Source organism: Motacilla alba, chromosome 2, assembly GCF_015832195.1.
Source record: "Motacilla alba alba isolate MOTALB_02 chromosome 2, Motacilla_alba_V1.0_pri, whole genome shotgun sequence".
NCBI lineage: Eukaryota > Metazoa > Chordata > Aves > Passeriformes > Motacillidae > Motacilla > Motacilla alba.
In genome coordinates, this window is record NC_052017.1 from 214,951 (window position 1) to 228,225 (window position 13,275).

The 13,275-nt window shown below is 57.3% G+C and overlaps 1 protein-coding gene across 3 annotated transcripts in view; it reads right to left on the reverse strand.

Annotated features, from left to right (window-relative positions):
• AGAP3 (ArfGAP with GTPase domain, ankyrin repeat and PH domain 3) overlaps positions 1-13,275 on the reverse strand; it is a 104,054-nt gene that overhangs the window by 28,494 nt on the left and 62,285 nt on the right. For all 3 annotated transcript variants that reach the window (XM_038126994.1, XM_038126993.1, XM_038126996.1), the window contains 2 exons: positions 7,075-7,179; positions 2,332-2,494 (listed from right to left, as the gene is read on the reverse strand). In XM_038126994.1, coding sequence (XP_037982922.1) covers positions 2,332-2,494; positions 7,075-7,179 — 268 coding nt within the window. The remainder of the gene's footprint in view (positions 1-2,331; positions 2,495-7,074; positions 7,180-13,275) is intronic.

The following is a 13,275-nucleotide window of genomic DNA, read 5'->3' on the forward strand; positions in this document are numbered from 1 at the left end:
CTGAAGAATAACTTGTGACTGACAAAGAACTGCAAACTTTGAAGTGCTTCTTCTCCAGTTCCCAAAATATGTGTCAGATGAGAGATGCCCAGTGGATCCAGTAACAGTCTCATCCACAGTCCCAAAGGTGGCAAAACTGTGAGGCCACTGCTAATTTGAAGCCAGGCAGATTCTCCATCAACCCTAAATCCAGCCCTGGGCATTGCACAGGGATAAGAGCACATCACCTCAGAGAGTCTGCGTCCCATCAGTGCACTTGGTGACTGCATCCACTGCTATTGGGCTTGGAGGCATCAGAGAGAGATTAAAAAGTTCCTCAGAAAAGCCTTTACTGACTGTGTGCCAGACAAAAAGCATTTCTGACCCTGCAGGCACAGCCTGAGCCAAGACAGGACGCACATCTGTGTGTAAAGCTGCTGTCCTGGTGCTGATCCCCACGTGGACACTCCCGCTCTGGGCAGCCCAGAGCACTGCTCTGCTCGAGGGCCCAGGGCAGAGAGCCAGCAGGGGACCCCAAGCCTCAGACCCTCCATGGCAGCGACCACGTGGAGCACCACAGGCTCCCACCCTGCACACGTGCCCAGCAGCACCTGCCAGCTGGACTGAAGCACATCTCCTGAACAGGAAACTGGTCTTGTTCTAAAGGCTCGGGCAGGGCTAAGTCCAACTGCTCTCCAGATAAACTATTCCACCCTTCATTCCCCCCTGCTAGCAAAGTGCACGTCCTCCCCGTGTAACCGCTCCAGCCCCGTGGCCCAGACTGCAGGGGCACTCTCACACCCTGCTGGCTCCTTGGCACTGGCTTTCCAGCAGCAGGGATCAGTGACCCAGGTCCATCCCAGCGATCCCAGTCCATCCCAGCCCACTCCTGAGCCCAGCAGCACTGACAGGACTGCTGAAGTAGGGTATGGTGCTAGGTAAGCAGCTGGTCTGACATCAGGAGAAGCTCCTCTGTGGTTTGAATCCTTCCCCCAGCTCTGACACCTCTGCTAAGTCAGAGTTCAGACAGGGCACCTCTGACAGGCAGGCAGAGAGGTGTCCCTGCCCAGAGTCAGGAACTGTCCCATGCTGGGGAACGCTGAGCGTGGGTGGTGGTGAAGGAGTGTCAGGGTACAGTGGGGAGCCAAGGCAAGGAACAGGCAGAGCTGCACAGCCCTGGTCAGAACTGACAGTTTACCCACACGTGGCTTCTGACGTGTCAAGAACAGCACTTTGGGTTCGGGAGGGCTCACCATGTCCTCCCTGGCACCATGTGAGCAGTGATGCTGCTGTGCCCCATTCCCCGTCCGTGTCTGTGCGTGTGTGATGCCAAGGACTCCAGCAGCTCCTGCCACTCACCCCAGCTGCATCCCCCTCCCCTCAGCCCCGGGACACTCTGAAGCACTGTGCTGCTGACAGCCCCCGACCACGGGGCAGAGCAGGGGCACAGAGCAGGAATGCACCAGATGGGGATGTCACCCAAGCTCACCCTGAGCACGGGATTTGGAAGGATTTCTGTGATCAGCAGCACCACCAGCACTCCCCCAGCATCCCAAACAGAGTGCCAGACTGTGCCAGCAGCCAGCTGGGAGGAAGGCAGGTGGGAACTGCCCCCCCTGGCTAAGGACACCAGCCCCGAGGATGCAGTAAAGGCTCTGGGAAATGGGGGAAGGATGGTCCCAGGTTCAACAGTTCCCCCTGGCAGGGTGAGAGCCTCCCATGGCAGCAGCAGCGACGAGAGGCATGGCAGGAACTCTGTGAGAGGAGGAGTGTGACAGGAACCCTGAGAGAGGCCAGAGGGGCAGCCAGCCTCCCAGGCTCACCTCACCACACTCTGGGGCAACTCTCCAGTGGGCACACAGAGTGATGATCCCAAACCAGATCTTCACCATTTCTCCAGGGAAAGGTAAGGAGGAAAGAGGGTCCCAAAACCAGAAAGAAACAGAACGCAACTTGTCAGGAACCAAGAGCCTTGGGATTTCCTTTGGTTTAGGGAGCAGCAGCTTCCACCACGCGTAGCGGCTCACCAGCCTCAACACTGTCCTCAGGGTGAGGGAATTCCTCAGGGGTTCACAGTACCAGGTAAACCCTCTGACGTTCTTCTGTCCTGGACACCAACCAGCACAAAATCCTAACAGGATCACCTCTTACCTGTAAAACCCTAAGAGGATTACCCAGGGAGCTTACCTGGCACCCGCACAGAAATGCTAACACCCACCAAAGGGACTGCCCGAGGCTGGTGAAAGCAGACACCCCCGAAGGGGCTCTGTCACCAGCTCAGCCAAGCCAAGGGCTGCTGGGGCATCGTGGAGGAACAGCTGCTGGCTCTGTGCCACCCGCACCAGCTCCTACCTGTGCCTGCTGCCAGCTGCGAGCTGCTCCGCTCCTTGGCCAGCCCGTTGGCCTTGGGGCTGGCGCTGGGCGCTGCCGTGGCCCTGGGGAGCCGCTTGCCCGGCACCTTCACCGTGGTTCTCAGCAGGTCGATCTCCTTGCCATGCACGTTCTGCATGTAGTCCTGGAGCAGAGGCAGAAGGGTGGAGGATCAGCCCTGCCCCAGCCAGACACGCTCAGCTCCCCCATCCTCAGAGTCAGCACCAAGCCCTGCTGGACGCCAGGACAAGCCCACTTGGGAAAGCATGGCTGGGGATCAGAGACCAGATGGAGCCAAAGGGCTCCACACAGGTGGCCAGCACTTCCTCCTCCCTGTCACCCCTTTTTAATCTCAGCACTCAACTGCAGCAGCATATAATTAATATAATATAATATAATATAATATAATATAATATAATATAATATAATTAATATCATATAGTAGAGCATAAGCAATGGGATACCTAAAAATTCCCTCTCAGGTCACAGCTGGGGTAAGAGAAACCCAAAACAACAGAACTCAGGTAACTCCCTTGCTCTTTCACCTGCAGAGCTTCCTGTTATTCAAAACTTGGTGCTTCCAACATTTCTTCTGGCAGACAATTCATTATACAACCAGAAGCCCATGTGCAGACTGTAACTATCACTCTGCCCTGTCTTCCAAGAGCATCTCAGCTTTCAGTCAGAACAGGGTGCAGACTCCCAGTCTCTCCCGAGCATTGTGTCCCTTCCTGTGCCTCCCACCCCTCCCTGCCCTGGGGCACCGTGGTTCTTCCCCAGCCCTCTCGGATGAGGCCAGCTCCTCCTCGGGCTTGTGCCCTCAGAAGGGGAAGACCCAACCAACGTTACAGGGGGGAACTGTTGGTCAGATCCTGAGGGAGCAGGGACCAACACTGGAGCTCAAGGCTCTGGGAGGAACAGGGAGCTGGGGACCACATCCCTGGGCTCCTCTGACCCATCAGGAGAGGAGCCACAGCCGTCCAGGGAGAGCTCGTGGCTGCTGCGGGGTGCTTGGGTTTACTCCAGTTCACAAGGAGGTCACCAAAATGATTAACTCAGAGATGGTCCCTTTCTGCTTCCACATCCAAGAAGATAAACACGAGAACATGCTCAGTTTAAGAGCAACAATCCCCCATCCTGGACCCAGAAGCAGGTGACAGGGGCTGCACAGGCCATGCTCTGTGTTCCCAGGTAGATATTTGCAAGGGTCATAGTCTCCCCACAGCACCTTCTCAGCCTGGTCTGAACTCCTGTGCTCCCACTGACCCCCCTGCAGGCATCCTGCCCCCAGAGCACCCCCGGGCACGGGGCAGCACAGCCCCCATGCCCCCGGGCAGCCTGGCCTCAGACCCTGGGCGACCGACACAGCCCCAGCACGCAGCCCACCGAGCTGCTCCCAGCTGGGTGCGGAGCTGCTGCCAGCCCTGGGCAGCACCCTGCGAGGGGCTGGAGGATTTTCCCTCACTCAGCACAAGTGCCGCGGCCGCCGCTGCCTGCCGGAGCGAGCGGTCACTGCCGCTCGGCTTTTATTACCCACCATAAAACAGCAATTTCTTCCCAAGCCTCCTCGCTAATTACCCAGCCAGTTCTCTCATTTCATTTTATTACTGGAATTAACAACGAGTTCAAAGCGTGGAAAGCTATTAAGATGTGTGATTAAGCCACATTCAATTAGTTTCTACAAACAATTTAATTGATGTTGCAGATAGAATTAACAGAAGGTGATTGTGTGAATGGCTCCACTGGCTGCAAAATGGGAGCTGCTTCCCTGGCTCTGAGCAGCGCGGCCGGCGAGCCTGGGCTCAGCCACGCACCTTCCCAGCAGCAGAATTCTCTCCAAGGCCTTGGGGAAGTGACGGGAAACTGCACCAGGCTCTTCACACAACTTGTTCTTCTCCTTTCACTGAACACTTACAGAAAGGTAGAACACAGATGCAGCAAGGAAAGCCCTGCTGAATCCCGGGATCAGGGCCCCAGCACTCCTGCCTCCATTTCCAGGCATCCTGCTCATCCCTGAAACCACCAAGTGCTCCGGCGCAGAGGCAGAGGTGGCACCTCAGGGCAGGAACCACCACTGCCCCACAGCTCCCAAGCATGAGTCTGGGCTGTGGTCAAGGCAGATCTGCTTCCATCAGGAAAGCAATTCCGGGGCCAGGGCCAGCTCACCACCACGTGTTCTGCCAACCCGTGACTGAAAACCTGGGGTCTACGCCTGACTCCTGTTGAGGAAACCTTCAAGTTGGGCTGGAGGTACCATGATCCAGATCCACAACTAGGCTGAGTGATGAACTCCAAAAACAGATGAAGAGCTCCACCAGGAAGCTTTGGTTGGTAAAATCAGCACTGCCAGAGCCAGGCCATGACCTCCATCCAGTGGGGCATGGACACACCTGGCCAGATGTGTGCTAGTGGAGAAATAAATTCGGGCTGCTGATCTCTGAGGCCCTGACACCCACCCCAAGAGGGACAGGGAGAGAATGTGACAGAGATGGAAGAGAAGACAAGCCAGGAACTGCCCTGACTCATGCCAAGGAACAGCCACTGGGAACACAAAAAGAGCACAAAAATGCTCTGGGGCATTGAACATCCTGATGGACAGGGAAGCCTCTCTTCCTGCAAGGCTCAGTCTGCTCTCAGGGACCCCTCTGCTGCACCCAGAATTCAGCCACCCCCAGACACACGGCAGCACAGGCAGGGAAGAAGCTGGGCTTCCCATCCCACGGCAAGAACTGGATGCTGCACGTCCCCTTGGCTGACACTCAGTGGTCTGCTCTGGCCCACAGCTCCCCCCAGCCCGTGCCAGCCAGCCTGGGATCTGCTGCCACGCTGAAGTGATTGAAGAGACGTGCCCATCCTTGGGAGCACAGGCTTGCTCCATCCCTAACGTGCTCTGCTTGTGTCATCCTGTGAAAGGACATGGGAGCTGTGCCTCGGGCCACAGGGTACAAACCCATCACAGCACCTCCTGATTCCCTCTGGAGGATGGCGAGGAGCAGCTGCAATGGGACACTCTCCTCTGGACTACCTGCTCCTCCTGCATCTACCCCTTCCAAGCAGGCTGTACACCAGGTACCAGAGGGAAAGGGAGGCTTTGTGGATGCCACCGTCACTGCCAAAACTGCAGTGGGACACGCTGGGGGGTGCCAGGGTCCCTTCCCCTGCTCCTAGGCAGGCGGGGCCACAGGGCAGCACACAGAACCCAGCCTCGTGGCAGGCTGGGCAGCCCTCCACCCTCGCTGTAGGTAAACACATCCAGCAATACAACTCCTATCTCAGGTGCAAGGTTCAGAGCTCCTCGTGGAAGCTGGGCAGGAGAGGCCAGCTGGCATCACCCTCAGCAACGGGCTGGGGATCACCAGTGGCACCAGCTGGAAGAAAACCAGATTTTTTCCCAGGGCAACGCAGTAATGAAACGAAACACTGAAGTGCGGGATGGAAAGCAAGTGGCATCAATCTCGATCACCCCCTGAGGAAGGAATGGTGAAAAAAGGAGAGAAACCTGGCGTGTGGCAGCAGCAGCATCTGAGAGTAGCTAAACAACAGCCCAGAAATTGCTCTCCCTCCACGGCTGATGGTAATAGCATGGTAGTTTCCACGGTGGAAATGTGATAAGCCCATACACACGGGTGCACAGGTGAGCACACAGGCAGAGATGGCAGCAGCAGCCACTCCCTCCTGCTTTGGTGATCTGAAGACCAAAAACTGGGGTTACCAAGTTAGAGAAATGCAGAGTACATCACAGTATGGGGAATGAGTGATCTAAGAAAAAGCTCCAACAAATTAGAGGAAGGAAATGCAATGGTTGGGTCTCCAGTTCAATGACAGGAGGGTGCAGGGGCTCTGGAGCTGGGTGACTGAGCGTGGTAAACCCTGGAGTGATGATGAGGGTGAGCAATGAGGAGAAAGACTCTGAGGCTCAGGACACTCCAGTACCCCGCATCTGAGGAGATCAGGGGCACACTGAGGGCCTGTAAACATTCACAGAGCTGCAGCACCTTGTTCTTCTCCTTGCAGCCCCTGAAACCACAGTGTGCCCCCCAGCCACCGTCCGTCTGTCTGTCCTGTGCCAGCACGTCCTTGGCAGAGGTACTGGGCCTGTGTCACAGGTGTGTCTGTCCGTGGCTGCTGCTGCAGCAGCAAACTGTGCTCAAGAGGGAACAGGGAAGAAGCCATTAGCCCCACAGTGGGGAGGAGACAGAGATGGATGGGGCGGCAGCTGCGTGCCCGGGATCAGCCTGCACCGAGGGCAGCGCGGCTCGGCGGGCTCTGCACGGGCCTCGTCTCCATTACCCAATACCCAGCAGCCAGGAAAATCATTCCACACCCAAATGGCACCACCAGATACAGCTGCAAGGAGTTCTCTGCCTGCTCCTCATCCGGCTGCAGGGCAGGCCCCGCTTTGATGGACTGAGCGGGCAAACAGGAGAGAACTGCAGCTCCCCAGTGAAATCCTGCACAGAGCATGCTTCCACCAGCCCAGCACTGAACAAAGGGCTGCAGGAGAGAGTCTCCTCCAGACCCTGGTAAAAAAACAGGTCTGCTGAAAATGCTGCCTGGGAGGGGGCCAACACTGAACTCCTGCACAGGGCAGAGCCCAGAATTCCATCTGCTACCAAACTCTTCCCCAGCCCCTCTCTGCCATGGTGGCTGCTGCAAGAGCACTGCAGCAGCAGCCACAGCATGAAGGACACTGCTCTGTCCCACCCTGCTCAGCCCAGTACTCACGTGCAGGCTGGGGTGGTAGGTGAGGACCCCATTGTCACACAGCGTCACGTACTTCTTCTTCCACTCCTTATTGAGGGACTTGCCACTGCGTTTGAGGAGAATGCCCTAAAAGAGAAGAGTCACGAGACTCAGAAGGTGTTTGATCCAGGCACCTCGTGCTCCACTCCAGCACTGCCCCTTGGAGACTGGTCTTTGAGAAGAAACGATGAGCAGACTCAAGAAAACATCTTCTAGGTCAGCTTTCCCATGCTCCCTGGGCTGCACTCTTTACCAACCCCCAGCCCCCTCCCTTCCAGGGATAAGGCTCTCCTCATGTCAGTGCCAATGCTCAGGGCTCTGAGGGACCCATCACATCCACTGGTGTCCCAAACCACTCACTCTTCCCACGCTGAAGGGCAGTGCCCACAGAGGGCAGGAGCCAGCCTCACCACCATCGACACAGATTGCTCCTGGACCTTCTCCCACCACCCAGAGCGCAGAGGGATGGCCAAGGCAGGGAAAACTGGGGACAGGCAGGGGCAGCTGAGAAACAACACTCCAAATACAGGTCTCCCAAGGGATGCACATTTTCTCGCCTGCTTGTGATTCTGAGAGCTGTCAAACAGAGTAGGGATGGACACAATCCAGGAGGGAGTGCAGGTCCTGGGCAGCTGAGAGTTAAGGTCATCCCCTTTTCTCATCAGGATTCCACCTGAGACCCACCCTGCTGTCGCTGGCACAACACTCCCAGGGCCAGGAAATGTTTGCACTCAGATAACCCAGACCTAACTCCATTGATCTGACCCAAAGCTCACAGCACAACCTCATCCTCTCCCCATTCATTTTTGCCCCCCCAAGAAATCCACCTCCAGCAGCAATTTATCATGTGCCAGGTAAGGACAAAGGTGGAGAGGGAGAAGGAAGCTGGGGCAAGACACCAGGTGCAAGGGCTCTGGAGCAGGGAGAGCACATCAAGCACGCTGTCGGCAGGGAGGGAAGCACAGCATGGGGGGACAAAAGCAGGAATGAGTAACAAAGTCTGGGAAAAAGCTGGCTCTACCAACTGTCAGGCCTGGCCCCTCTGAAAGTGCTGTCTGGACAGACACCCAGACTGCCTGTTCCTAACTTGGCAAAAATCTGGGCCCCGGGCCAGCCCCTCCTCAGAAACCTGGGCAGAAAGTTGCAGCCCTGCCAGCCTTGGCATATTTGGGGGCCCCGTGCCAGTGCCTGGAGACTGAGCTGCTGCCCTGCACGGTGCAAGGGCCCAGCACACAGTGCTGGGGGGACAGCGTGCCAGACGTGACCGTGAAATCAGCAACAAATGGTGCACAACAGGCAGGAGTCCCAGGACCACTGCAGCTCGGGGCTCGGGCAGCAAACAGTGGGAAAAGGAACTGCCCTCCACACACGCAGGGATGGAACAGCAAAGCAGTGGCTGGGGCAAAGCTGTGTGCGGGCAGGAGCAGATCCCTTGTCAGGATCTGACCCCTGGCCCTCAAGAGCTCAGGCCCTGAGCTGAAGAGCTCACTCGGTAGAGTCAGAAGGTGCTGAGGAGAACATGGCATGGAATGTGGCAGCTGGCTGGCAGCTCCTGCCTGCCAAGGGCTGCCAGGGGCCAACCAACAACCCCTGGAGTCACAGCTGGAGGCTCACAGCAAGCAAAGCTATGGAAAAGCTGTGGCAAAGAGGAGAGGAGAGGAGAGGAGAGGAGAGGAGAGGAGAGGAGAGGAGAGGAGAGGAGAGGAGAGGAGAGGAGAGGAGAGGAGAGGAGAGGAGAGGAGAGGAGAGGAGAGGAGAGGAGAGGAGAGGAGAGGAGAGGAGAGGAGAGGAGAGGAGAGGAGAGGAGAGAGGAGCCAATGCCAGCTGGTGCAAACAGGGCATTAGAGGATCCTGGTTCTCCCTTGGGTAAAACACACTATCTGATGGCAGGAGTGACTGTGCTGACAAGTGTTTTTAGCTTTCTGTCAGGTCTTTAACTGAGCAACAACCCTCTTTAACACCAGTTGTACAAAACTTATAGAGCCAGCAGTGAATGCAAGGAGAACTAGTCGAGGGCAGGGTCTCAAAACATAGCCACGTCTGAGAACAAGCATGGTTATAAATGGCAAACCTGTGACCAACAGGACTTACAGAGGTCCAGCCAACCTGCATCTGATTCAGACCAGTTCCACAACATCTTGCTCAAATGAACTCCAAGAAAACATAAAACCAGAAAACCCAAAGGTAACGTTGGAACTGCGTGGTGTAAATCAGTGCAGTGACTGGTCCTTGACCCCAGCTGCCTCCTGGCACTGGGCAAACTGAGCTGCTGAGGACAGCAGGCACCATCCTGCTCAGGGGCAGGAGGCAGGGCCCTGCAGTGGGCTGTCAGGGCTGGTCCTGCACAGGGATGGGTGGGAGCTGCCCACGTGTGAGCTCTTGGGCTGGATGGGCCATCTCTGAGCAGCTGCCAGGGCTCTGTGGGAAAGGCACCTCAGTCTGGCAGCGCTTGTTGGGTCAGGCAGGGCAGACAGTGCCCATCCGTGGTACCCTCACAGCAGAGCAGAGCTGCAGCAGTGCTGGGAGGTCAGCCCGGCCCTCCCTGCCTGGACAGGCTCAGCTGCACCACAGCACTCCAGCCTCTTCACAAAACCTGCACTGATGGACACCGCTCCTCCCCAGCCGAGATGGGATCCTGATGTCCCTGCACCTCCCAGATGAGATGGCAGCCATGCCATGCCATGCCATGCCATGCCATGGGCAGGACAGCTGCCTGGTCCTGTGCACCACCCTCCCACACGCAGCCAGCAGTACCCGCGTTCCCTCTGGTTCTGGACCCACCCAAAATCGTCCTCTCTAACACCACAGCTGGGAGACACATCTCCCACACAGTGTATGAAAATGGTTGTTCCTCCTCCCACGCAAAGCCAGTTAAAAATCCACCAGCTCACCCAGGTAAACGGTGAATTCTTTGTTATTCAGAACATTTCTTTGGTATCTTTCAAACAAATCTGCTCCAGACTGGGCTGAAGTTACACATCTAACTCAAAGTCACTGTGTGGAATTCTCTGGCTTCTGAGTGTGACAATTCCTTGTGGACACAGTGATGTCTTCCAGGTATGAAGATCCCTCCTGGGCATGTAATGATCCCTCCTGGGCATGATGATCCCCCATTCTTGCCCTAAACCCAGCTCAGTTCCACAGTCTAACCCTGACCCCACAGCATCCTGCAGTGCAGCCCCTCTCCTCCCCTCGATATGACTCCAGCCTGATGCACCCTGATGCTGCAGAACAGCCACACCTCAGCACTCCCCGCCTGCCCCACACACACGCTGCCTGCAGAGACCAGCTCAGCTGCACTCGGCTCAGCCTCAAGCCTGCACCTTGGCAAACTGGGGCACAGCCAAACCCGGAGCCGAAAGGAGAGCCCGGCACCACAGCCCCTCTGTGCAAGCCAGAAGGAACAAAGCTCCAGAAGGGGGAACAGCCCAGGCCATCCAGCCGTGCACGCTGCCTCCCAGGCAGGCTCCTCGTGGCCCCGGAGCCCCGTGCCAGCACACGGGTCAGCCTCAGCCTCCCTGTGCTCCTCAGCCTCCCCGTGCTCGCCCTGGGAGGAGCTGCAGGCAGCAGCTGCTCCCCAGGTTCCTCCCGGTGTGGCACGGAGGGAGCAGACCCGGGCGCTGCCTCTCCCGGCATTCCCGGGCTGTGCCGGGCTGTGCCGGGCTGTGCCGGTGCTCAGGAAGAGCAGCAGCAGCAATATGCAGCGTAATGAAGCAGGCAGCGGCGATGGCCCCCAGAGGACTCGTTTACTCCACAAATCTCCCTTCCACTCACTTTTTGCTAAGAATTTTAACACCAAACTTAATTGTGAAGTCGCGTATTGATTGGAAAATGCAAATGGCAATTTAAATGTAATCTAAGCTCCCAGCATGATCCCAGCTCCCAAGGAGGAGGAGTCACCCGCCTTGGGCCCTGCTGGAGTGCACGGCCCGAGCAGAGCCAGGCCAGGGGCCAGGGGACCCTCGGGCTGCCAGCACGCTTCTGCAGCCTTCCCAGAAAGATCTGGTAGATGTGCAATTAGCAGCTCATTCCTGGTAACAAACAGCTGAGGAAGCTTCGTCTCCGGCCTAATTAACCCACTTCTGGGAGGCAAGTGTCCAGCTAGGAGGGAACTCCTCCAGACCCATCACCAAGGGGACACTCCAGCACACGGACCCTGAGTCCCTGGCACAGAGCAGCCCCGGCAGAGGCACCAGCTGCCTGGAGGGTGCGTAGGTGCTGCTCCAGGTGCAGGGGGGCTCCAACACCCACAGTCTCACCTGTCCCCTTGGGGAGCTCCATCTTTTCCAGACGTGCATAAAGGACACAGATCAGTCACCCAGAGGTGCTGTGCTGGAGAAGGCAGTGACAAGTGACAACCAAGCACCCTCTAGCAGCAACACACATCGCTCCTCAGCCAAGGCTCCCCAGTGCTTCTCTTTCTGCAGCGCCCAGCGCAGCCTCCTGCTCCCTGGCTCCATGCAAACCCCACAGGCTGAGGGGCTGAGGAGGGCTGTCAGAGCCTCCCGGCGCTTGCTCTGTGCTCACAGAGAGCAGGAAGGGATCGTGGATCACAGTGACTGCAGCCCTGGGTGAGGGCTGCCCCCAGCACCCGCTGCCCTCAGCCCTGGGCTGGCCGTGCAGGCACAGAGCAGCCTCCCCTCCCAGCAGAGGAACCCAGCTGCTCCGAGGTGACCTGCCAGCAGCCCCAGCACCCGACGTGCCAGCCCAGCCGTGCCCATGCCCAGGGGAGCCAGTGCTGGCCACAAACCCGGCAGCAGATGCTGCCCGTGTGCCAGCCACAGCCCCAAACCCGACAGCTCCTCTGCTCCTAGGGCTGGGCAGGACCAACGAGAGGTCTAAGAGGAAAACCAACTCAAGGCCCCACTCCCCCACTGTCTCGCAGAGACAGCAAGCAGTGAGACCTCCAGCATCCTCCAGAAGGGGCAGGTCCATACTAGCGACCAGAGCAACCATCCCCTGTCCTGAATCTTTGTGATACAGAGCTACAGCTCCTGAGAGGCTTTGCTGCTCTCTCTGTTGGTGGTACCAAGCCATCAGTGCTTGTGGTGTAGTGCCACAGCAGGAATGAGCCAAACTGTAGTGCCAGCCTCACTGTGGACCCCCCGACAAGCCACAAGTCACATGTTGGTATCTGCTGAAAGAAGCTAGTGTCCACCTGTCAAACACCACCTCCCCCGAGGTGTGTTCCTGTAAAAACGCTGCCAGGGTCTCTGTGAAACCACCTCTAGCAACTCTGCCTAGAAAAGGAGCCAGTCCTGAACCCAGCATGGACCTGGATCTCCTATGGGAACTCTCTGCTCCAGGCTCTCCCCTTGTGAGCTGCTGCTGCTGTGAATTGGTTCCTCTGCTTAGTCCTGAACCAGGCAGCAGTCTGGCATCTCCTCCTCCTTGCAAAGCCCAGAAAGGAGGTACAGAGGTTGTGTTTGCAGAGTTGGGCCTCTGTTGGTCCCAGTTCTCCCCATTTCACACAGGAACACCATGGAATGCCTTAATCCCACTAAACCAACACTGCCTCTGGCAGACCAGGCAAGGCCAGGCGCTGTCAGCAGCACAGAGACACAGGAGCAGGTAAGGAATCATCCTGCCCTGCGGAGTGGAGTGAGATCCTGGAACAAGGACCCCAGAGGTCCAGGAACAACAGGCTGTCAGGGCTCTCTCAGGACCAGCCCTCGGCAGGCAGCCGCAGGATCTGGGGAACCAAGTCAGGCCTCACTGAGGGCTCCAGCTGCTCTACTCTCAGCCTCCCCCACCTCACCACAGAACAGCCACCCAGCACTTCCCCTGCTGCCCAGGCTGGGCTGACCCCAAACCAGAGCATACGGGCACTGCCACCGCAAATCAACGACCCACTGCAATCAACAACAACCCTCTGCAATCAACAACGACCCACTGCATTCAACAACGACCCACTGCACACCAACAACGACCCACTGCAATCAACAATGACCCACTGCATTCAACAACAACCCACTGCATTCAACAACGACCCACTGCACACCAACGACCCACTGCAATCAACAACAACCCTCTGCAATCAACAACAACCCACTGCAATCAACAACAACCCACTGCAATCAACAACGACCCACTGCAATCAACAACGACCCACTGCATTCAACAACGACCCACTGCACACCAACGACCCACTGCACACCACCAATAACAACCCTCTGCAATCAA